At 39.0% G+C, this 27,280-nt stretch overlaps 1 protein-coding gene across 8 annotated transcripts in view; it reads right to left on the reverse strand.

Annotated features, from left to right (window-relative positions):
• The window catches only part of adck1 (aarF domain containing kinase 1), a 114,551-nt gene that overhangs the window by 81,878 nt on the left and 5,393 nt on the right, over positions 1–27,280 (reverse strand). For all 8 annotated transcript variants that reach the window (XM_040137879.1, XM_040137880.1, XM_040137884.1 and 5 more), the window contains exon 3: positions 26,454–26,537. In XM_040137879.1, coding sequence (XP_039993813.1) covers positions 26,454–26,537 — 84 coding nt within the window. The remainder of the gene's footprint in view (positions 1–26,453; positions 26,538–27,280) is intronic.

A 27,280-nucleotide genomic window follows, 5' to 3' on the forward strand; every position in this document is an offset into this window, starting at 1 on the left:
CAGAAGAAACAAAACAAGTTCAGCATCACACTTCACTCCTTTACTCTCCAAGAGCTGTCTCCAGCGGTGGAAAGCAACATGAATTTTAACTTTTGTTTTACCTCTATTTCTATCACTTCTTTTCTTCCACTGAAGTTAGCATGCTTACCAGCTAGCCCCAGCCCGTTCGGTCTCGTAATACCACTTTGCAATAGTGAGTCACTATAGCGTCCATTCTGCCTTCAGTCCAACATGAGAGGATAAAGAAGTAGCACTGCTCAGAGGGTGTATTATAACCTCTTGTCCTGTAACGATGGCTGAAGCTCTTGGCAAGCAACCATTACCACCACCACCTGCTCTCATTTCGCAGCAGAGTAAACTTACATATAGCAACTTTAAACATGCGTCCGTTTGTGTTCCCTTTTGCTTAACCAACTTGATGGCAGATGATCACACTCATACCTCTCCAAAATCCTGCTTACTTTACACACAGCTGGTACAGTGTGGATTCTTTCATTAATTATTTAAGTCTTCCAACAAAACACCAGGATTTAACAGTAATAGAACTTTTGTGTTTTTATAAACAATAACTAGCAAATCTTCAAACCCATTTTGTACTTGTTTGTTCAATCAGATATGGATTGTTTAATTTTTCTGTTGGATAAATAAGGACTGATATTTTGCATATGGACTTATTTGTATTTATTGGACTTGAAAGAAATTAATGAGGCCTTCAGAGACGCAGAGGAGGAGTAGGACTGCAGAGTTTAGATTTATTAATTAGCCAACTATAACTGGCAGTGCAGGTCACCAGCTGCATCACAAATATACATCAGTTGTCTGGTCATTCTACCATTAACAGCATATTTGGGTGTTTTATATTAATATTTGGAGGTACTTCAGGTGCTTCAGAGGTAAATTTTCTTTCTCTCTGAGACCTCAGGCTCTCTCCCCGTTTCACTTGTTGTTCCTTTTAAAAGGGATGAGAGGAAGTTGTTATTGGTTGGTACTGAAGCTCAACCTGACTCCACCTGTTTATTCTATATTCCTCCTACTAATAACTCAGCCTCTCTTCCACGTTCCAATTAGCTGCACCTGGTTTGCGCCAATGGCTGTGGTTACAAAAATTGCAAAAATGTGCTGGTCATGCCCATGTGAGTTTGTGTCTAGAGATTTTGCTTGCAATGGGCTGTGTTTCAGAAACATGTGTGTTTCCTTCTTTTCTGACAGACACTCATCTCACTTTTTTACTCTGAAAATCTATTTTCAGAGACTTGACACTGGCTGGAGCTCCATCACAGTGGTAACTCCACAGACAGAGACTAATACAAACAGCTCAAACCAATTCTGACCTTCACCGCTTTCTTCAAGTTGGTACTTGCTTTCTGATGTTGGTTTGGTTTTATTTGGTTTGGTTTACACAACATACACATAACACAAATCCAGATATTCACAAAAAAAGAAGAAGAAAACCAAAACATAAGAAACTGATATAGTCCAGCATGGAAAATGGAAGGTTTTTTTTTTTCCTAACGTTCAGCATCTGTTTCATGAGGAGGAACGAGAGGTCAGTAACATTCAGTTTTCAGACACTACAACTTCATCCACCTCCACAACCATCAAACAACCCAAAGATATGTAGTTTACAATGATATGAAATACAGCAAAGCAAATCCTCACATTTGAAGCAGGAAACAGCCAACATTTGTTAATGGTGGTAACGGTTCACTGTTAAGCAATATTGACTAAACATTAATTTTCAGTCTAATAACTAACTGATTTAACTGTTTCAGCACAGCAACAATTAAGAGATGACTATTGTCATGGAAATTGCTTAAGTTGTGATGCTTCAGAATTTTTTCCTGTTTTTTCTTTTGTCCTCCTACAGATAAGTTGGCCTAGTTTTTAATATGAAAAGCCTTACATGTAAGTCTGGTGATTCCAATAACCTTTGAAATTGAAAAAGCCAACTTGAGGCCTATTTTGTCTTACATTTGGAGTAACTACAGCATCTGCAAACCTTAATTCACTACCCAAATACCACGCTGAGACTAACTCTACACTATGTTCACTTTCTTCTTATTTTAATTCCAGACAGAAAATCAGATGATTCCTAGACTAAAATGAAAGTCGATGAAGATAGTACCTGAAAACCAACAAAAACCAGTGAGTTTGGAATTCCCGAGCAGGGCAAACCCTGCAGACTAATGCCAGAGCTCCAGTGAGCCTTTTCAAAATGTTGTGCAGCAGTGTGCAGTGTTTGCCTGTTACAGCAGGAACATGCAGTACACTGGCTTGTTGCTGCCAAAGCTAAAATGATTAATTGGCTGAAGTGATTAGATTAATTTATGACAAATTTATAGTCCTGGTTGAAATTAGTGGAACCCCTGAATTTTAAGTACAGAATTTAAAATATCTTCAGAAATAAATGCAAATTAAGCAATTCTGTATAATCAGAATATTTTAATAAAATGTCCAAAGTTACTGAACAACAACAAAAAATGCTTTCATATAGTGAAATTAAAAACACAAATAAGATTTATGTTTGACACAATTATTTGTACCCTTTTGATGAGTTTAAATTAGTTCCTCAACCAAAATTAAAAAAAAAAAAAGAATTTGCTTAATTTTCAGTGTTTACATGATCTGAATAAAGCAGTGAATGATGGTTTTTAACGCATTAAAAAGGGGCTGATTGTTTCCAGTTTCCTTTTCACAGTGGCAAAGACAAGAGAGCTTTCTAAGAGCATCAGAAATGCTATTATCAAAAAACATAATTCCAAAGGCTACAAGACATTCGCCAAAGATCTTGAAATCCCTGTTTCAACAGTTCATAACTGTTAACAAGAAGTTTCACATTCATAAAACTGTAAAGACAAATCCAGGACATGGTGCTAAGAAGCAACTCAATGAGAGAAGTCTGCGAAGGTTGCGAAGGCCAAGGAGAACACCAATATTGAAAGAAAGGCACAAAAAGGCAAGATTAATGTTTGCAAAAACTTTCATAGATAAGCTACAGTCCTTCTGGGATAATGTTCTATGGACAGATGAAACCAAAGTGGGGATCTTCAGTTTGTTTACAGTTGACAAAATGAAGGTCATGAGGAAAAGAACACCCTACCTACAGTAAAACATGGTGGAGGTTCTATCATGCTGTGGGGCTGTTTTGCTGCCTCTGGTATTGGAGGCATTGAATGTATCAAAGTAATGTTTAAATCAGAAGATTACCAATGCATTTTAGAGTGAAATGTGTTACCCAGTGTCAGAAAACTAGGTTTGAAGCGAGAGTCTTGGGTCTTTCGACTCAAATCACACATCCAGCAACACAAAAGAATGGATGAAAAGGAAAAGATGGACTGTTTTAAACTGGTCAGCAATGAGTCCTGACCTAAATCCCACTGAAATGAGACATGAAATCTGCCATTGCTGAAAGGACTCCTTAAAAAGTTTCTAGATGGCTACAAGAAATGTTTAGAGGCTGTCATTGTTGCCAAAGGTACTGCAACCAAATATTAGTGAAAAGTGCCAATAATTGTGTCTGCGGTACATTCTGTGTTTGTATTATTTCACTAAGTTTTGTTTTTTATATTTAATTTTGTTCAGTAACCATGGACATTTTATTAAAATATTTTGATTATATAAAATTGGATAATTGGCATTTATTTATTTTATTATTATTTTTTTTTAATTTAATACTCTATTTAAAATTCAGAGGTGCCAATAGTTTCAACCAGGGCTGTATTTAAAAAATGATTTGTTTGGTTGTACTTGTGTCAAATTCACTGGGATCAGAGTACCAATCCACTTCAACAGTCAGTTTTGTCTTATGTATAACATGAAAACTAACGAGTAATATGGCAACATAGTTCATCTCTGGGAGCTGGTTGGTGCAGAGAAAGCAAGTTATGGATTCAAAAGTAAAATATCAGTCACCTGCATCAGGAACTAGAACTTCACATTTTTCAAAAGTGTTGCAAATGATTTTCAGAGCCGTTGAAAAAATGATAAGGACATAGAATGTGTTATATTACTGAAAAACAGCACATTAAAAATGTATTGGCACATGACAAGTCAAACTCATTTCAAACTTAATTTTTTAGATTTCATAATACCAACCAAAACTAGCCCCTACATATGCTAATACAATTGAACTATGATCCTCCTCTGCATGTTTGAAAAACCTTTCTAATAAGTAAGCCCAATATATAAAACAGGTTCAGGTGCAAAACAGCATCCTTATTAAGTCCTTTAATGGTCGTTTCTACGATATTTGTGGTAGGTCTATCTGTGGTCAATCTAACATTAATAGAGGAATCTCTGTCAGTCTGTCTGTCTGTGTATCCTTCAGTTTTCTCGACAGCCACTCATCCAATCAACTTCAAACCTCACCTGTATATCACTGAGGAACCGGGGAGGTGCAATGCTCATCCAAAGTTACAAAGTGCATCCACAGTTTTGTGGATGAACGATTCTAGAGAAACGTAAAAAGAGAAAGATTAAACAACAGCTGGTTAGGGCTGTGGCGACGCATTACCGTAACTGACGTCATCGATTAGGACAATGGCACGTCGCAAAGATGGCCGCGCCCAGGCTAAGCATGGATTCCCTGGAAAACAAGCTACAACAAAAAAACCTTGCACAGGATGATATACAGTGTGGGAGTATTTTAGTCAGAGACCCAAGCTCTGCAAATTGTAAATGGTTTAATCACAACAGTACAACTGCTGAATGTTCATCACTTGAAGCAAAAGCATTCCGGAGTTCTTTGTTTAAGACCAGACGCAGCGACAGCAAGACAGCACCATTTTGTTTACTTTTTATCCCCACCCAAGCATGATATCTTAAATTACTTACAGGTGGAACAAGTAATTTATGCACCGCTGCTGTGATGGTAATGTAATGATACACCATGCATCATCTAACATTTTTTTTCGGCTGTTGTATATTTCCTGTTTCCTTTCTGTTTCCTCCTCAATGTATGAGTGAGAAAATGGCTTAAACTAACAACAAATCCTTTAAAACATTTTCCTTGCTGATGCAAAAATACGTTTGCCAGTGATTTTCTTAACTGTATATTACTCCAGTGATGAAATAAATCCCTATCTTAACCATTTTAAGTTCTTCAATAAAAACACTGATTCTTCAGTGTGGGGAATGGGTTACTCTGAGACACAGTGACTGAATTAATCTACACTTACTTCCCAGTTTATCATTGAAACCTAGATAAAACTGTGTTCCTAATTTTTGTCAACCTTATATCATATAAATGGGATAGACAAAATATTAGAAACACCTTTCAGTATAGCCCAGCACAGTTCAACAGCCCCACCAATTACAGCCTCCAAAACGACCATTAAAATAAATCAGCACCTCTTTCTAGATTCAGTAAAAACTCAACATTATAATCCTAATGAAGGGAGGATTTATTGCAGGCTTATCGTACTATACTGCATTAGTTTTACCTAGGTGTACTTGATAAATTGGCAAGTGAGTGTATCTGTCAAAGCAGTCCTTTTGAATTTGTGGTCCAGTATTTTCTGATCAGGTATCTGACAAATGGGGTCTATTATTATTATTATTAATATGAAATGGTGACATGGAAATTGATTTAAAATAATAATAATATAATAATAATACATTTTATTTATAAGCGCCTTTCAAGACACCCAAGGACACTTTACAAATCCAATAAGACATTAATTACATTAAACAAGATTAAAAACAACAGCAGCAACAATGAAATACATATAGATTAAAGAATAAAATTCATAGTGTATAACCCTTGAAGCAACAGGAAAGGCCAATCTAAACAGGTGAGTTTTGTGCGCTGGCACATCTGTTGCTTCGTTTAAGGGAGAGCATTCCAAAGGGTTAGATCCAGCTACACTGAAGGCCCTGTCACCCATGGTGTGGAGCTTAGAGGGGGGAGTGGAGAGTAGATGGGCATCAGAGGAATGTAGAAATCGAGTATGTGTGTAGGGATGGAGAAGACTGGATAGGTAAGAGGCGCCAAGCTATTGAGAGATTTGTAAACAAGGGTAAGTACTTTAAAATTAATACGGTATTTAACTGGGAGCCAGTGCAATTGCTGAAGGGTAGGGGTGACTTTCTCCCAGGACTGCGTGTGGCAGAGAACTCTTGCAGCTGAATTCTGGACATACTGTAGTCTATTTAACCCCCACGTGGGTATACCAAGGGGAAGGGTATTACGATAATCAAGTCGGGATGTAATAAAGGCGTGGATGAGGGTCACTGCAACAGATTGGGAAAGAGAAGGGTGCAATTTGATAATATTCTTCAGATGGAAGAAGGCTGTTTTTTAAATGTTTTTGATATTTGTGTCAAAACAGGGGATGGAATCCAGAAATACAAGACTTTTGACCTCAGCAACAGAGGCTGTAATAAACCCAGGGATGGCCAAATTTAGATGGGGGACTTTGCAAAGTGGGGCTGGGGAGGAAATGCGGATAGCTTCAGATTTATCTTGGTTAAGTTTGAGGTAATTACAGGTCATCCTAGCATTAATATAATTTAAGCAGCCTGTCGAGTTGAATGGTGGCAGAGTGTCTGATGGCTTGGTGTGAATGTAGAGTTGTGTTTTGTGTGCATAGCAGTGAAAATTGAGGCCATGTCGAAGAATTTTGTGTCCAAGAGGGAGAATGCAAATAATGAAAAGTAAAGGTCCAAGAACTGAGCCCTGGGGGACACCATGGCAAAGGGGGGACGTGGGAGATCTAAAGCTATTAATTGAAACAAACTGTTTTGTTTGGCAAGAAATGGGAGATTATGATAGGTCTGTAGTTGTTATGGTCCTCCAGATCAGTTCCGGGTTTTTTTAGAACTGGGTTGATAGCCATTTTTAGACTGGAGGGAAAACAGAGGGGATGCATTAATGATTTGTGTCAGCAGGGGGCAGAGGACAGGCAGGCATGATTTTATCAGAGCAGTGAGCATGGGGTCAAGAAGACACGTCCTTGAATTTGTGTCAAGGTGAGTTACATATTGCTCATTTACAGGGGAGAAAGCCAAAAAACTGCTAAAAGGATAGGGGAGAGGGGGTCGTGATTACATTAAATTTCATGGACATATGATGTAACTGCTGGTAGATGGAAATGATTCTGTTCTGGAAAAACGCCATAAAATTATAGCAGAGTTTCTTAGAGGCAGCCATAGGAAATTGTTTAGACGGTTAAAGCAGCTTATTGATGATGAGAAAAAGGGCTCCGGGGTTACCTTGTCCTTTTGCAATAATGGTAGAGTAGTAAGTGGTCTTAGCCTTATTTGGAGCTTCCTTATAGGTTCTCACATGAGCCAGTTTTCCCGCTAAGACGCTCTAGTTGGGAACAAGTGGCCTTCATTTTAGACAGCTGTGGTGTAAACAATGGAGCAATGTTGCAGAAGGACATAGTAGATGATTTGAGTGGAGCAAGACGATTCAAGGTATCTGAGACAAGAATAGTATATGTAGAGACCAGGTCATTGGGTTAATGAATTTCTGTAATCATAAAGGGGTGGCTTGGTTTAGCGTTAAGTAGTCTTTAGGTAGCTGCCAAGTTTTGGTTAGACACAAGAAGTCAATGTTGTGCTCAGAAATCACATCTTTCATTAAATGATGCTTTGTTATTTAAAGATCTTATATCCAATAGGGCAAATTTCATATCAATGCTGTCCCTGTGATTAGATGACTAAGGCAAATTACAGTTTACAGTAATTCAATCTTGTGGGTTTACACCTGCAGTCTTTTCCTAACCCATATGGAATTAGAAACTGTTGACTGGATTTTCTGAACAGCAGGGAGAAAAAAAATTATTACAATGATCAACAAATTTGGTTGTCCTATGCTTTAAACAGACAAGAATGTGAAAAAAGTTGTGTGCAGTCTGAAATTCCTGAGTGACGAGAATGGCGTCGATTTGCTAAGAAACACATTGTTAAAACCCCAACTTGTCACACAGTCACTCTTGGAAGATGCAGAATTCAGCAACAGGGGAGCTCTATGTTGATAGGGGGAGCTTTTTAGATGGTTTTTTGTTGAAGGAGGTGGTGAAGAAGAATGGCTTTTGACATTAAGCATGTGAGCTTGTTAGTTGATATGCACGTGGGGCTGTGTTGATAGTATGAAGACTGTTCGCAGACAATCCACACGTCCTCCAAGCTGGGTTAGAGGACTTTTGCCCCCAGAACAAGTTAAAATTGTCAATAAACACAAAGTTCTGTACAGTGCAGGCTGACTGGAGCTAGTTGTGGAGACTAAGCAGCCAGCTAAAATGCCCATTGTCTCTGTTAAAAGACAGGATGGGACCAAAGATAAAAACATGCTTCTCAAAGTCTTTGAGTGAGATAAGAGGAGGAACAAAATTGTGTTTCAAAATTTCCGACTTCTTAAGCGAGGTGTCATTCATACCAATGTGAATAATGAGTTTTTGGACATGACAGTAGGTTGTAAGAATACCCACTAATTGTTCTAATATATCAGAAACCTTGGCACCTGGAAGGCAGTCAGTCACAGCCTTTTTGTGTGGATTTTCCTGACGATGGAGTAACTGATGATGAGCAATGGTGGAGGAGGAGGAGGGAATGCGGGATCTCCCATCTGAGGAAAGATCATCACCCCTTTGAAGTGCCTTGATGCTGTCCAACCCAACAGAGGTGGTGGACAGGTTCTTACAGTGGGAGAAGTCAGCTGGTGCTTGGTCCAGAGAGCCGGGTCTAGCTGGAGGCAGAGGGGACAGTGGAATGCGGGAGCCTCCCTCCACTGAGAGGAAACTCCTGCAAACTGAAGATGTTAAACTTGTTGACCAGCAGGATTTCAGGAGATGTAGGAGGGGGAGACGGGTGAGCACTATGTTTACCATCATGGGCTACAGACCAGTGCTCCGGTCGGTTTACATGGAGTTGACCTCACCAGGGCCTATACTCTACCCCCGCCAATGAGAGACTGTACCTCCGCTGGGACATCACAGAGAGTGAAAGTGATCATTGTTTTGGGCTTTCCAAACCACAGATCCTAAGGGTGGGCTGAAATAGCAGAAACTGAAGTTTCTGTGGTGATGGAGCCGGTCCATGGTATAGTGGGATCATCGCCCATGGTCATGTGGAGAGTTCTTGAATGGGCTTGTCTTTCTCTCTCTCTCTGAGCTCGGCTTCCAGACCAGCGACGCTTTACTTTAGCTTGGAGACGGTAAGGTCGCAAAATCCACACTCAGCCATACTTGCAGGTAGTGTAGCACATAGACTCAGTCACTCAAGTGTACAATCCATGACCGAGATAAATTTCTGGAGCCGAATTGTGTACAGGGGGTCTCTTAACTCCGAAACAAACAAAGCCAGTGATTAGAACAGAAAAAACACTGAATGAAACAGTTTCTTATTAAAAACCAGTGGTTCGCTAATGCTGTTTTGGGGAGCGGCTGCTGCCGCAAGCGTTTACTCATCTTATTTCACTGAGAGCTTAAAATCCAAACACCCAATGAGTAAAATCCTTTATCCAGTTAAAAGCTACGGTTAAAAAAAACAAGTTCTAAAAACTGAATAATAAAAGTGTGTGGATGGATGTTGATTACATGATTGAATAAAATATGCTAACTATTAATGAGATAACAAGGACGTTTTGAATGGGCACTGAACTAGCGATTTTAAAACTGGATATAGCCGATCGCACAGCTGTTGTCATTAACCTTTTTAGGCTGATTTTGTCCAAAAAATTTGAATTATAAAATAATTATTTGCAGCACCACAGAATCAGGAGATGCGTTATTAATTTTTTAACTTAAAGTTCCACTTGTGCAGCCACTGTGTGTTTTCCAGGGTCCATTCAGGTACTCCCATTTAACAACAATTACAATAATTCTACCATTAACAACTGTTTGGATCATATTTGGTCTATTCCAGCTTGAGCAACAAATTTCAGACACTGCCTATGGAGATTTTGGCCAGACTTTGCTTTTGGTGAGACGAAAATACAAAAAAATACGAAAAGTAGTTTAGGACATTGGACATTTTCTGTTTATAGCCATTTATAGTCATACATTTATAGTCATATTTAGTCTATACTTTAATTTCAATCATTATGCCTACAATAAATACAGTCTAAAGAACAACAGCAAAAAATTACCTTTTATGTTTAACAGGACAGTAACTGCATAAATCGTCTGCTTTTTGTAGCAGTATTTGCCACAGGCTGTGCAAAAGACATGTTCAATAAGCTAAATGAAAGTGTAATAATGTCTACTGGCTGGAAAATACAAGCTACTCTCTGTTTTTATTAAAGGCACATCATGTTTGAGTGGATATTGCTTGAAAAACATACAACATTCAAATCTCATGCTCTGAGGCACTGTGCCAGCTGCTGTTTGACTCCTTTGCCCTGGGAGGCAAAGATACAACAGTAGTGAGAAAAAGAGTATTTATGCTGCTGCTGGAGCCAGAGATCAGTCTGTCAGCAATGATCTAACTACAGTAGGCAGCTGGGAAGCAAATGTTAAACATCCCCTCCTCTTCATATCCCTCAAGGATTTTCCTACCTCAGACATGTTTGGCTGATAAGCTGCTGCCACATGCTCATCAAGGTCAGCAATTATCTAGCCCTACCCCAGTATTTACACAGTGCGCCCCTCAGAAAAGCCGGAACTTGAAGAGTGGCAGTGGGCACTTCTCTGAGCTGAATGCTGTCCCTTTTTCCTGTGGAAGAACAGCAGTGCTGATACACTGAGGGTTGCAGTCAGTGCTGACATCTGCTGGTGGAAAGATGAAGTGCATTCCTGTCGAATGTTACATTCAGTAGAATGGTTGTCTTAGTGTATATTAAAGCCCATTTCAGCCAAAGTTACTGGTAACTAAAGATGCAAAATAAGTACTTTTACTACTACTGCTATACCTAAGTTTTTGGGGTTTTATTCCATTTTGAATAACTTTATAATTAACTCTTTTTTTGGGGCTATACATTTGCTCGACAGATTGTTTCCTCATCTGGGACACACTGGACAGGTGTTGGGTGACCACTTGTTATCCTTCTTCATTCCATGTTGAATGTATTGATTAAAACTGAAGATCATCTGTTCTGTTCAGACACCTGAGAGACAGAAAACTGCAAAAGGCAGCTGAAACATGTTCAAGGTAGACAGGGTGTGGTTTTCTATACTTCTATACCAGAGATATTATTTTTGCCTTACCTTATCTTGCATGTTACAGGTAATAGACCAAACTCAGCAGCTTCAACTGTACTTAAATCACAGTTACATCTTATAGATCTTGTTTGCCCAAATTTAACTTTAAGTTTACAGGATCAAAGTGAATGACTGGTCTAAAACGATAGCACATAATCATAACATGCCCGGTCTGAATCTGGCCGGGGACCTTTGTTGCATGTCAGCCAGCTTTCTCTCTCATGTTTTCTGTCTTCTTCTCCACTGTATACTATCAAATAAAGGCTAAAATGCACAACACAACTCATTCCCCTTGGGGCCAATAAAGTTAAAGCTGAAGATGAACTACAGTATATGAAGTCTGATCCCTCTGCAAGTTGAATGTGCCTAGAAAACCTCCAAAAGCACCCATGAGTCATCCTTATTACATGCCAAAACTATTTCAACTGGCACTTCTAGGCACAAAGAAGCAGCAAGCTACTTCCAGATAGCTGAGCTCCTACGATGGAAATTAATTTCGACCGCTTGTTTCCACCATCTCATTCTTTTGGTTCCTAACCAGAGCTTATGACCATAGGTGAGGGTTGGAACATACAGATAGGGACCTCGAGTAAGTATTTGGACAGTGACACAGGCTTTGTAATTTTGCCTCTGTATACAATGGATTGAGACAAAGCCATCAAGATGTGTTTGAAGTGTAGACTTTCAGCTTTAATCAAAGGGTTTAACAAAAATATTGCATTAAGCATTTAGGAATTACAGCCATTTTTTAGACATAGTCCCTCATTTTCAGAGGCTCAGAAGTAATTGGACAAACTAAAATAATAATTAATAATAGTTTTTAATACTTGGTCAAAAATATGTCGCAGTCAATGACTGCCTGAAGTCTGGAACCCATGGCCAAATGCTAAGTCTCCTCCTTCAATTTCATAGGCTCAATTACTTTTGAGCCCATGAAAATGAGGGACTGTGTGTAAAAATGGCTGTATTCCTTATCGGTTAATGCGATATTTTTAACGCCTTGAGTTAAAGCTGAAAATGTATACATTTCAATCAAATGTTGATAGCTTTGTTTCAAATCCATTGTGATGGTGTACAGAGGCAAAATTACAAAAATTGTGTCACTGTCCAAATTCTTGTGTACGTAACTGTAGATCAACTGGTAAATCCAGGGTTTCGCCCTCAGGTTCAAATCTCTCTTCACCACAACAGACCAGTACAACCCCTGCATTACAATTGACACTGTACCAACGACTTCATTTGGGGCTGCAACTCACTCCCAATCGAAAGGGAGCAGTCCACCATTTTCTGGCAGAGAACCAGAAGACTTAGAGGTGCTAGCTCTCATTTCCATAGCTTTATACTCGACCACCCCAGGTCTGATGAAGCTAGCAGAACCACATCATCTGCAAAAAGCACAGGAGTGATTCTGAGGTCCCTACACAGAACGCTCTCTCCTCCCCAGCTGTGCCATGAGATCCTATCCATGAATCTGAAAACCAAACAGTTTTGCAACTGAGATTGATTTCAAGATAGGAAAACAGGTGTGACACATGAAAATTCAGTTAGGCAGATATAAACAAGCAGTATCACTGTGATCTTGTAACTCATGTGACTGTGAATGTTTTACAATCTAGGAACTGGGTGGCCTGAGGTTTGATCCAAGTAAAAAATGTAGTGTTTCCTAATTTCCCCTGAGAAGGCACTGAGCCCCCTACCCCGTTGACACACTCCGTAGGTAAGTGAGTCAGCTAAATGATAGATGTGCAAAATGAAAATATAGAACTCATTGTCACAGTAGCTGATGCAGGGAAGATTTTTCCTCTGGCGAGAAGTCAATAATCAGGCAAGCGTTTGATTTCCTTCTCCACTGTGCTTCAATATTACTCTGACAACCTCAGACACAATCAATGTAATAGGGGTAAAAGACAACTCTTTATCTCTAACCTTGGGGTGGTGTTGAAAGAATTTGCATGATACAGTGCAGATGTGCCAAGTGAATCAGCGTTTTGTTCTCCCTTTCATCTCAGCCATAAAAAGCCACCTTCAAAATGGCTGCTTCCCCAAATCAGCTCAATGCTCCTGCCTTCTTCTCATGCAGCTGAAAAAGCAAGGGAATCATTAGACATCAGTATCCTTTTTCCCTCAATGTTACCATTTCATCATCTTTCCTTTCTCCTCCCCTTTCTCCTCCTCTTTTCACCCCATCCCGTAAATTAACCTTGTGACTTGTAGTGCACCCTCATCTCATGAGGCCGCTTTCATTCTGCCTCACAATCAAAGACTCAATCTACTGTATATCTTTGTATGCCATCACAGCCTTTGCCCAAAATACTGAGGTTATACTTGTGTCAATGACGGCATCAGTTACCAAATAAGGTAAATACCAACATCACTGCTAGACTGGGTTTTGTGGACAATGCATGTAAATATACTGTATGATGACAATGTTGGTGTAGTCATCCAACCAACCTCAGGACAGTTAAGACTACTATGGAGATGACTAGTTAAACATAAAATTGAAGAAGAGAAAATAGAGCAGAAGCCACGGACCTATAAAATTAATTTATCCTACAATCAATACAGGCAGAAACTTTGATCGAATTAGTCACATTTACAGAACTTTATACAGCACATTTATCTTGCGTCACCTCAAAAGTCACAAACTTTGTTTTACATTATTTTTACATTTTTAAACTACCAACAATTTCACACGTTAAATAGCGTATCATATAATTTAATTACAAATGCTCACATTCAATAAGACAGCATGGTGGCTTGAATTCGTAACCAGATACTAAACTGAGGCACAAAAGGGGAATGCCAAACAGAGTTAATGATTCCACTGTTCACTGGTCAAGAAGCTACAGTATAAGCTCATAGGTTCGGTGCTGAATTGCATGAGAATTAAACCTCTCTCTCTGTCCATTCATCTTTGATTTCTCTGTTCTTTCGATCACCTTTTTTTTTGTAAACTTTGACATCAAGATTCTTGTTGTATTAGCAAAAATGTTCGCACATCAGACTGACAGTGACAACCATCACGTTCATTTGATTGGACCACAGTGAAAGCACACACAGAAACTGACACGTCTGTGTAGTCTCAGAGTCTAAAGCGCATGTATGTGACCTGTATGTGAGTGTGCTCATATCACTCTAGCAACACTAAACACAATGGAATATCTTTATAGTTAATGTACTAATTGTCACATGGTCCAGTCAGGATTTACTTGCAGTTTGGTTAGAATCCAGACGTTTTATTACTTAACAGCTGTCTAACTAAAATACACTGTGGGTGCTCCTTATTGTTTACAAGATATTCATCTTTATAGATTATGTTCTAACATGACTTTGGTTTGGGCTTAAAAATGAAGCCTGATAGTGGAAGGCCTTTGAACTGACAATGCACCAATATCAGTAGTTTTACATCCAGGTTGCAGAGGGTTTTTGGCTGGACCACAAAAGCAGAGCAAGCCCTATAAACGAAAATGTCCATGACTGACTGACTGCGTGATAAAGTTACTTGGGTAAGCCCAATGCCGCGTGACTCAGTGCTGAAGTTACACCACTGGCCATTGCTCTTTCAAAATGAATCAGTGCAAATAGATTCTAGTGCATTATCAGAGGGGTTTTTACAGGCAATGTTGCCAACTTAGGGCCTTTGTTGCTAGATTTACCGATTTTTCACACCGTTTTAGCAAGTTTTCTTCACAAAAGCACCTAGCAACAAATCTAGCGACAACTTTGACAAACCTTAGCTACTTTCCGCAGGGAGGGTCGCCAGTATTGCCCAGCGAGCACATGGTCAGACTTTCCCTCCAAAGACACACCTCTCTCTGGTCCCAATTGACCGCACGGCAGCTGACACAGACTTGAATGAGCCTCTAATGTTCTCCTGAGTGATCATTTTACAAGTATATATAGCCGAAAATGTGTATGGTGATTTTGTCAGACGACCTCGTGATTATTAAATCAGAATTTTAGCAGTGCAGAGCAGCAGCTTGTAAATGGCTTGGAAGTGACTGCTGGTTAATATGTATCTAATAGTCTTAATGGGCCGCGTTACAGTCACTATTTGACACTTGTTCTTTGTCTGAAAACAGAACAAAAAAAGGAGAACAGGTTTATTGGGAATTCTGCTGTATTAAATTACTGTATATGTGAGCACGCAGAGTAGGAGAGAAGCAAACAGATACATGGTGGTCCAGCCACAAACTCGGTTTAGACCTTGTCTTGTTGGGTAAATGTCAGACAGGCATTATGGAGATTGACTTGTTCTTTTGTCTTTTAATCTGTCTCATCAGCAAAGGATGGGAGAGGGCATTTGGAAAGACAAAACGGGAGGCAGAAAATGGAATAGGACATATAGAAGTAGAATTGTGAGTTAACGATAACTAATAGTAAATAATAATTAATCATAATAGTAATAGTATTAAAAGTATGTAACATAATGATGCCCATTAGAGGACAGCTGTCACCCTTTTTCTTAGTTTGTGACAGCAGGGACTGAAATCGAAGGAATACTATATTTTAAACTTTTTAGCATGGCTCATGAGTACTGCAGAAAACAGTTTCAGAGAGCTGCATGGTTGTGATCTGTGGAAACGAGAAACTAGAGATATCAGCGGTTTAATCTCCACTGCGTTATTCTAAAGTAAATATCCAGAAAGAATAAAATATGCTGCTCACTGAAGTGTCAGAAGCAGCCTGCATGAAAGATGTAAACTGTAAAATATCTACTCTAACTACCATATATGTATTTCATACATACTGACTGAAGTACATATTTCATGGATATATATATAAGTGAAATGTTACATTCACGAGCAGTCGTCAACAATGGGATGTCAAGGCTAGTGCTCTGAGCTATCAGTCCCTGTGCACAAGAGGCTGCATTGGTAGGGGTGTGTTGTTTCGGGTACCTAGGAGATGATGAAATATGATCCAGATGATCCACTTTGAGTTACGTATCCATGAACTTGAAGACTTATTAGACAACATGGCACTTTGCAGCGGTTTATACTACTATGAGAAAAAATTTTACAACTCTGTCAATTATTTTATCTTTCATCGCTACGTTCACAATACAAAGTTATTTAACTGGCAAAGTGCATTGTCAGATGATGTTATGTTTGCTGCAAAAGCTGAGCCAAGTTCAACTTTTCTGCCGGTCAATCCTGCATTTTATTTTCTGTGTTTTATCATGCATAGATGAACTGAGTCTTAAGCCCCTATGAGGCTGTGCCTTACAGGTTTTTCACGCATACAGACTCAACAGTTGGTACAGCGCTGCTGGGACAGTGGCAGTCTGTAGCCTGCTGAACTACAAAGACTTAAAGGCGCCAAGTGGAACTACAGGGGAAAACTGAAAAAATGCTCAAAATTATGCAAATGTACTCTGATGCAATGGGGCGAAAACTATGCGAGAACCAATCACCCCCCATTTATTGCCCACAGAAAACTGAAACAAAGAGTTTTTTAGAACTCCACTCAACTAATTGAGAGGGGATCGCTTCCAGCACAGACACAGGACCACACTGCAGATCAGTCTTGCTCCCTTGGGTGCCATATTAAAACAGCTTCAACAATGCATACCACATAAAAAATAAAAGGACAGGCAGCACACTAAGCTATTCTCTACTTGGGGATAATGCACAACAGGAAATTCACTACATTGTGCTTATATGCCAGTTTTGTCAGAAAACAACTGTCCAGTCAGACCAGAATATGTAAATTACATGCTCAAGGCAACATACCCAGAAAGCTACAGATCAATGAGAGCCCAGAGAGTGCACGCTACTTTATAACTGTATGTATAATTGCAGCATACCGGCTGTTGACAAATACTGACTCAAAGTAGCAGGCTTATATTCCCTCTCACAAGACAGAAGCATGTGGACATGTTTAATGAAATAAATTTCATGGGCAGAATCTCTTGATGCAGCCAACAGGTGAGGGAGTTTGGGGACCTCTGGACTGCTTTTTGCTGAGGATGTAGTTCTCAGGTTTTCATTTGGCTGACCTCCAACTCCTACTCTCAATATGGATGCCACAGTGTGCACATTTTCCCACCCGTAAATAAACTTGTGACAACACCGATGTTACAGATTACACCGGACAAGTTACAAGAAAAGACATGTATTGGCTAAATGTCTGTAGAGCTCTTACTTTGATCTTTAACATTAAATCTTTAGATCTTCCCCTTACTTTATGATAAAAACAAATGTGTGTTACCTCCAAAAACATCACATTAAAAGTTTAGTAATTATAGCCATTTGTATACATAGTCCCTCATTTTCAGAGGCTCAAAAGTAATTGCACAATTGACAATTGATCAGTTTCATGCCCAGGTGCAGCCTGTTCCTTCGTTATTTAATGGCAAATTAAGCAGAGAACAGGTCTGAGTTGATTCCAAGTGTTAAATTTGCATTTGGTGGCTGTTCAGGGGAACTCTCAAAATGTTGTCCAAAGACGTGTCAATGCAATTGAAGTAGGGCCATCATTAGGCTGAAAAAAACAAAACAAAACTATCAGACAGATGGCAAAAACTTTAGGAGTGCCCAGATCAACATTTTGGTACATTCTTTAAAAAAAGGAAAATACTAGCGAGCTCAGCAACACCAAAAGGCCCGTAAGACCACGGAAGACAACTAAAGTGGATGATTCCAGAATTTTTTCCTTGATGAAGAAAAACGCTTCTCAACATCTAGCCAAGTCAAGAACACTTTCAAGTGTATCATTGTCAAAGTCTACAATCAAGAGACGCCTTCATAAATGTACTTCAGAGGGTTTACCACAAGGTGCAAACCACTGGTAACACTCAAGAACAGAAAGGCCATATTAGACTTTCCCAGAAAACATCTAAAAAAGTGTGCTGAGTTCTGAAAAAAAATTCTTTGGACAGATGAAACCAAGATTAACTTGTATTATAAATTACGAAAATTGTGTCACTGTCCAAATACTTCTGTGCCCAGTAACTTACAGTTGCCCAGTAAGTTACAAGAAACTGCAGTACAGAAAAGCCAGAGATACAAAATATACAGTTTGTCCACCTGAGAGCACTGAAAAGTTTACAGTATTTTACATATATACTGTAGTGCATATGATGATCACATCACGTCAATAACCGTATCTAAAAGGAAGTATCAACCTCCCATTCCTGACATGCATAATGACATAGGATTTTATCCATTATCTCCATTTGTGTGATGTTATCAGAATCCTGCATATACACTCAAAAAGCACTTTAGTTGGAACACCTGTGTACCTGTATATTCATGCAATTATCCAAGCAGCCAATCATGTGGCAGCCGTGCAATGCATAAAATCATGCAGATACAGGAGTTCCAGTTAATGTTCACACCAAACATCAGAATGAGAAATGCGATTTCAGTGACTTTGAGCATGGCATGATTGTTGGTGCCAGATGGGCTGGGTTGAGTATTTCTGAAATTGCTGATCTCCTGGGATTTTCACGTTCAACAATCTCTAAAGATTACTCAGAATGGTGCAAAAAAAACAAAATACAGTGAGCTGCAATTCTGCGGACCGAAATGCCTTGTTGATGAGAGAGGTTAGTTGAGACTAGCCAGACTGGTTGAAGCTAACACAAGTGTTTTACACACGTGTTTAGCATAGTGTGTGGGGCTGTAGTCAACCAAAAAATATCTTGGTTGACTGAAATCGTACAAACTCTTCAACCAATCAATTGGTTGTGAGGAAAAAAAAGAAATCTGCATGTTATCTCTAGATTAACTTAATCAGCCACAGTGCACTGACTGCAATCTACCTGGTAGCCTTATTAGCCTAAATGAAATATAAACAAACAGAAAAAGCTAGTATTTTCAGCATTTTGAATCATTTTAACCTAATTATTTTATACTGAAAAGATAAAAACAGACTCAGAGCCGACCAGCATGCACCTGCCCATCTTCATATGATTCTGATAATAGAACTATATCAACTGGTGGTCCCAGCACAGGAACTAATGAGGAATATACACCCAAATCCTCACGCGTTAAACACTAAAGTTGAGAGACCATCCTAATGCAGACAAGTTAGCCTACTTCTTTTAGATGATATGCCATGTTGGTTGTCTATCATATGTTAACTGCTGTTTGCAAAGTTTAGGCTCGACTTTTTTTTCATCTGTTTTAACAAAATGCAGCGACACTGACCATTTCTTTGACATGGTGTCAATTAGTTTGGAGCCGACTCTGAGTAAATGTTCATGAACGTTAAATAAGTTAGTCCTAGCAGGGCTAATTTATTTCACCTCCATTAGGTTGGGCGAATTCAAAGTTGTGAGAATGAGGGGGTTTCTTTTAACAAAACCCACTGATTTCATAGGTAGCCTTCAAACCTAGTAGGTCTCAACCTGAGGTTGAGAGAAAATCACAGCACACTTCACGAGCTGCAGAGGACAAAAAGCAGTCCATCTGTTCTCTCATTGGAGGCCAGGTTACTCCGTTAATTTGGCAGACTTTAGAGTGCTCCCATGCTTGTTCTGCAATAGACTCTAATTGACTGTGAATGGCCCCTTGGTTCGCTCAGGGCAGCCTTTGATGAGCCTGGAAGACTGGCTGCCTAAGTGGCTTTTGAGTGAAGCTCTTCATCAGATTCTGAAAGCAGCTCGGCTGCTCCGCTGAGAGACAAACACAGGGTGACACACTAACAACAAGAAAGAAGAGATGCAGAAATAAGAGCTGATTAACTGTGCAGTCAAATGTGCCCCTCATGACAAGAAACAAACATACATTTGGAAGTTAGAGGGCGCTGACACGATGACTTCATCTGTTAATATTACATCATTTTAAAGCCTGTTGCTGGTACTGATACAGTATATAACAGTGCATTCAGAGAGTATTCAGACCCCTTTACTTTTATCACATTTTGTTATGTTACAGCCTTATGCTAAAATTACTTAAATCCTATTTTCCCCTTATCAATCTACACTCAATACCCCATAATGGCAAAGCGAAAACAGATTTTTAGAAATTTTTGCTAATTTATTAAAAAAGGAAAAACTGAAATATCACATTCATAGAGATATTCAGACACTTTGCTATCACAATTGAAATTTAGCTCAGGTGCCCCCCATTTCTCTTGATCATCTTCAAGATGTTTCTATACCTTGATTGAAGTCCACCTGTGGTAAATTCAATTGATTGGACATGATTTGGAAAGTCACACAACTGTTTATATAAGGTCTCACAGCTGACAATGCATATCAGAGCAAAAACCAAGCAATGAGGTCGAAGGAACTGCCTGCAGAGCTCAGAGACAGGATTATGTTGAAGCATAGATCTGGGGAAGGCTTCAAAAAAATAATTCTGCACCATTGAAGGTTCCCCAAACCACAATGGCCTCCATAATTCTTCAATGTAAGAAGTCTGAAACAAACAGGACTCTTCCTAGAGCTGGCCGCCTGGCCAAACTGAGAAATCTGGGTAGATGGGCTTTGGTAAGAGAGATAAACCAAGAACGCGATTGTCACTCTGGCTGAGCTCTACAGACCCTGTGTGGAGATGGGACAAACTTCACCGACAACAAACACTGCAACACTCCACCGATCTGGGCTTTATAGAAGAGTGGCCAGACAGAAATCTTTCCTCAGTGAAAAACACATGAAAGCCCGCTTGGAGTTTGCAAAACAGCACCTAAAGGACTCTCAGATTGTGAGAAACAAGAACTTCTGTTCTGATAAAACTAAGACTGCACTGTTTGGCCTCAATTCTAACAGTCATGTCTCGAGGAAACCAGGTGCCGCTCATCACCTGCACAATACCATCCAAACGATCAAGCATGGTGGTGGCAGCATCAAGTTGTGGGGTGTTTTTCAGTAGCAGGGACTGGGGGACTGCTCAGGGTTGAGGGAAAGCTGAACGTCGTAAAGTACAGAGATATCCTTAATGAAAATCTGGTCCAGAGTGCTGAGTACCTCAGACTGGGCCAAAGGTTCATCTTTCAAGAGGACAATGACCCTAAGCAGACAGCCAAGACAAAGCAGGAGTGGCTTAGGGAGAACTCTGTGAATGTCCTTGAGTTGCCCAGCCAGAGCCCTGACTTGAACCCAATCGAACATCTCTCGAGAGACCTGAAAATGGCTGTCCACCGATGGTCCCCACCCAACCGGACAGAGTTTGAGAGGATCTCCAGAGAACAATGGCAGAAAATCCCCAAATTCAGGTGTGCAAAGCTTGTCACATCATACCCAAGAAGACTCGAGGCTGTAATAGCTGCCAAAGGGTCTTCAACAAAGTACTGAGTAAGGTGTCTGAATACTTTTGTCAATGTGATATTTCAGTTTTTCCTTTTCAATAAATTGGCTAAAATTTCTAAAATTCTGTTCTCCTTTTGTCATTATGGGGTATTTAGTGCAGATTAATAAGGGAAAAAATGAACAAACAATTTTAGTATAAGGCTGAAACAGAAAAAAATGTGAACGTGAATACACTGCACACTCAGTCTCCAGTTTATAAGGTCCACCTAGCTCAAACTAATTTAGTATAATATAATCTAGTCACAGAGAGCTGAAATAAATCTCACCTTCTTGAAGGATCTAATCTTTTTGTCAGATTTTTGTTGAAACTATTTTTTTGAGAAGCTAACGAATGGTAGGTGACTCCACCTTGAAATATCTGAAATATCCAGGTACTTTATTGACTTTTTCTCACACATCTTAAAGCATACCTATCCAGGAGGTGTTTTGGTGAAGCATAGGCAGCCCTGCTACATGAATGCTCTTATGTAAAATATTTTGAGAGGCTGCCATTGATTTTAACTCTTGCTGTCGAATTATTGTATATGGAAGGCTTCAATAAGGGTTTTGTGGAAGCCAAAGTTATCCAACACCGCATACAGGAAGGTCCATTTGACTGAGCCAAATGCCTTTTCTGCATCCAATCCCATAAACATATCTTGATGAATATGCCACATAATGTGTAATGTCCTTCTTATACAATCACAAGATATGGTAAGATTTTTTTTCTATTCTTCTAGCTAATATTGATGTGTAAATTCTATAATCCACATTTAACATTGAAAAGAGTCGGTATTGTTTAAAGTCTAATTTGTCTTTGCCCTCTTTTGGTAATATAGAGATTATGGCTTCCCTCCATGATGGGGGGGGGGTCTCTCCCTTTATGAAGGAGCAATTACATGTCTGATGTAGTCTCAGAGTTATCTGTTCACTAAACATTTTATACAATTTGGCCTTAAAACTGCCAAAGCCTGGACTTATTTGTGGTTTGAGTCTAGATATTGCCAACTTCACTTCTTTTTCTGTGATCTCTGTAAGCAGGCCCTTATTGTGTTCCTGTGTGACTATAGGTAGATTCAAAAACTTAAATGATATATTTAATTTTCATTATCTATACTTGGTTGAGAGTATAGTTCTTTATGGTACTCTTAAAAACTATGTTGGATTTCTTCTAATTGATGCTGTATTTTATTGGTTTGAGGACATATTTTATTTATAGTATTATCTGCCTGCTGATTCCTTAATTTATATGCCAATAATTTCATATCTTTACTTCCTGCCTCATAATAACCCTGTATCATAAATATCAGTTTCTTTTTAATTTCTTATGGATATATTTCTTCTATCTCGTTTTGCAATTTTTTTAATCAATTACTACTGCCTTATCTGGTTCTGCTCTGTTCTTATAATCTTTTGGTAGTTCTTTAAATTGGCTGTAAAAATGATTGAGCTTCTCTTGTTTGAAATGAATTTCCTCTTCAATACCGCTTCATATGCATCCTACACCATAGATGTGGACAGTTCTCCATTGTTATTCTTTTCAAACAAGGTTTCAATTTCCTTTTTCATTTCTCCTTTCGCCTGGGGATTTTTCAGTATGTTTGAATTCAATTTCCATAGTGTAGATTATGGATTGTTGCTAATTTTAATTATCATCTCTATCAGTGATTGATCTGACATATCACTGTCACATGATTGCAATCTGAAACTGTCTCTCTTAAATGTAAAAAAATAATCAATCCTAGAGTAAGTCGAATCTGGCACAGAAAAGTGGGTGTAGTGTCGGCTAGTTGGGTAAAGATCCCTCCAAACATCAATAATACCAATTTCTATGACAGAATTTACTTTGTTTATTCTCGGTTTACTGTGTCCTAGGTTAGGGTTGGATGAATCCATCTTTGGCAAGCTTAGGTTCATATCTCCTCCACATATAAGCACTCCCTGAGATTCAATAAACATCATATTAAACAATCTTTTATATAAGGACCAATCAATTCCAGGGGGAGCATACATGTTAAAGAGTGTTACCATCAACCCTTCATTTGATCATCACATATCAACCTTTTTTATCTTTAGTCTCTGAAATATCTTCATATTGACCTTGGCTCTTCTGTGGCCTGATTTGTAAAAATCACACATGGTGTACCCTTTCAATCTGGAGATCCATGTCAGGTGCCAGGGATGTTATGTTTCAACAGCTCTTCAATAAAATTTATCATTGATGGAGATTCGTTCTCAGACCCCTTGACTGTGGACTATATCACGATATTGTTCTGTCTCAATCTTCCCTCTTGGTCTGATTGCTTTTCTTCCAGGTGAGTCTGGAGTTTTATTAGCTCCTTCATGACTTCTTCCATTGATTGTATCCTCTCCTCTGTGTTCGAAAATTCGCTCCTCAGCCTTATTGAGTCTCAGTTTAGCTTAGATGATCTCTCCTTTGACTTCTCCCAGTTGTTGTTAATTTCCTTTTTGAAAACGTTTTATCTCAGTGAGTATAGTTTTCAGAGTGACCTCCATTTTGGCCCTGCCGTCTCCTCTGTTATTAGCATTAGCTGATGAGTCCATTTGGTCACCATTTCAGTTGATGGCATTGGCAGCAGCCAGTCAGGAGAGAAGTTTCACAGAATGTTAAGATTTTATTTCTAAAATATCCAGGATACACACTTTTCATTTCTTTGAATGAGTGGAAATTTCATGGTTTCACATCACAAATGATGATCAAAGGCATGAAAACATAAATCATACAGTTAACATGATTTTGACGTAGGCTAGTAGAGTAATAGCAATCACAATAGTAACAGGACAATAGTAATAGCAATCTAATATTCTATTATTTTTTATATAATTGTGGGTAAGAAGTATTAATGAATCAATAACTGAACTCAACCCTCCAACTAACTCCTACTAAGGCATCAAACACGCTGATCATTACTGAAATTCAAATTCTATTCCCATACACAAGTCATTACTTACTGATTACTGAGTGATGTGTTACTGCCCAACACTGGCTCAGCTGTTACAGAGCAAAAACTTTAACATACTTGAAACAGTTGGTGATTATTACTCAGGCCTTGGTAATACATATAATGGTTAGTATAATATGTAACTCCTCATCACAGTATCCATCATATGTAAAGAACTGGAATCAGTTTCCAGTCAGTGTTTGTTCTCACTGTCAGTGATCTATTGTCTCTCCTTCTTTTCCTATCTTTACACAGAAAAAATACACTGCAGGAAAAATCAGTAGCATAAAGATGCTAAACAAGTGTGGAGTCACTGTACTGTCGCCTCACCTCTATGACTTAATAATAATTAGGTGGAGAGCCTTGTCTCTGTATTAAATCAGCACCATGCATTGATTCTAATCAGCCAGGTTTGACCAGCAGCGCTCAAGGGGTTGTACAGAGTGTCTGTGTGTGTGTGTGTGTGTGCGTGCATGTCACATACACAAGGCCAGCCATGCTGAACCATGCTCTTCAAGGTTCACTGCAGCTGCAACAAAGCACTTTTTGCCAGAGCAGCTGGTCTCTGACCTTTGTAGAAGCAGTCCCCTGAGTGAACCTGACTGAGCTTTGCCCTTTTAACAACCATCAGCAAAAATCACTCTGTGTATATTAACTGATATTTACTGTTATAACCTTTATCTTAGGAATGGGATTTATCCTACAAATATGATCCTGTTTAGTGGATTTTACTGAATAATAATGCAATCTGATGTTGAAATATGTATTGAGGTAACTTGAGGTTAATTTCAAATTCAACAACAAATTAGGGTTTATTTGATTGCCTATTCCTCCCTTTGACTTGTCATGGTAGAACAGGAGTGGCATGATTAACTAGACAATTAATCAATAAATAAGCTAAATGCATTAAGGCCATTGAATGTCTGCATGTATTACATAATACAAACTATGTCTGGATAACAGAGGATAATATTTTGTCACTTTCACCTTGATGTATTGGATTCATCCTTCATGTAATTCATCCCCAGTCCACAGGTTAAAATAAAAATATGAAAGGTGTTGTCAGTATTGATGAATACACAGAGAACAATCACCAACTCCACAAGGTTTTTAGCATTTTTTTAACGCATTGTTTTGATTTTCTGGCCTGAAACTTTTTTGTTTTGGGTTCCCTCTCAGTGGTCTTATCAACTTGGTTTCCAGCAGTAGGCAGCTGTTGTCAGTGAAAAAGCTCTCAGCACCAAGCAGCAGACAGACATACATCTCAAAATTAATGATAAAGTTTCTCTTTGTCTGTTGGATGTCTAAAGAAGCAACTGTATCCTAACTAATTTGCCATATCGGCTTGAAAGGGGATGATATGTCATGTTTACAGCTTGATTCAACAGCCCCTATGTGGAAAAAAAAAATGAGTTACTGCAGGTTTAAGTGTTTGTTGTGAAGTGCCAAAAACAATCTATTGGTTGGAGATTGGATTTTAAAGCCAGCATGACAACACAAAAGCAGTTTAGGGTACTAAAAAAATTCAGAGAACACAAGTTTGGAGGCTTAAGCTGCGCAGTGGTGTGCACTAAACTGACTGGTTCAACTGGTTCAAGTAGTTGTGCTGGTGACAAGAAACTAAAAACAATTCACTCACAGCTTTGAAGTGAATTTCTGTGGTTTGGAGCTTAGTTTCATGCTTTCAGATATGAGCCTTATTTTTCTGTTTGCTGAACACTCTCCAGCCATAATCGGACCTGTGTTTGAGCTGTGTAAATTTATTGCCAGGCAAACCAAACAATTCCGGCTGCTGCTTCTTCACATAAAAAAAATTTCCACCAGCCAACTAGTGGGTGCTTTCACTGTAAAGTAGCTATAAGAAATGTGTTTGTCACTAAGTTAATAGAGTGTGTTCAATAAAAATGGGTTGACACAACAAGATATGGATACATTCTGTGCTGTTTTATAAACAGGGAGGAATGGAACAAGAAGGAGCATCCACAGTGATCAATCATGAAGGCAAACAACTCCTTTCACCTTGGTGTGCAGTGGAAAGCACACCATAAATGGTTGCTGTTGCTCATGGCTTGATTCAGTGCAAGTGCACCATAAGTGCTCATTTACCTTAGACTTGAGTGCCCAGTATTCCTCTGTGCCGTATTTCACATGTTTGAAAGCAGTCAGATAGTCGTAGCTGATGACCGCCGTCTGCAGACAAACAGAACCGCAACATGTAAAGAACTGGGGAGTCAGTATGTAGGTGGTAGTACGGCAAAATCATAAAATGAGCAAAAGCAAATACATTTAATTTTGAAGCCTCACTATGCAACGATACAGAAACTGGCTGTAAAGTTGAAATGAATGGGATGACTTCTGGAAGTGACAGGATAAAGTATTGGCTAAACTAAACAAATAAGCAAAAGCATTATTACTTTGACAGCAGTAACAGCATGTTTTTCACTGAGATGTCCAGTCACCTATCTGAAGCACGTTTCAAGTCTAAGCTGCAGCTGAATCCAGTGGTGTATAATATAATGTATAATTTGATCAAAAGGCAACAACATTAAAAAATATCAGGTTTATTTCCGAATGATATCTATAGCACTCGGGCCTCTACCTTGAAGCAAGTTCAACTTGGTCTGGCTCTCCTTGGTTACCTGCTTCAATGGGTATAACATTGGGGATCCTGAATAAATGGTATCATGATGCTGGTACTCTGCATGTGATAGTGGAAAACAAAGCTTTCTGAAGCACTGAGCCACTGTGAAGCGAAAATGTGTTGAAAAAACAGTTTCAAACCATTTGATCAAAAACGCAACATCTGCTGGCAAACTCCTTGGTAACGCATTTGTATGGATAGAGTAAGGCTGAATCCAATTTTCCCCTATAAAAGCTGCCTCCTGACTTTGCTGAATTGTATTCTGTTTATTCTGTTTGGGGCGGCTGTGGCT

This window comes from Xiphias gladius, chromosome 10, assembly GCF_016859285.1.
Source record: "Xiphias gladius isolate SHS-SW01 ecotype Sanya breed wild chromosome 10, ASM1685928v1, whole genome shotgun sequence".
NCBI lineage: Eukaryota > Metazoa > Chordata > Actinopteri > Istiophoriformes > Xiphiidae > Xiphias > Xiphias gladius.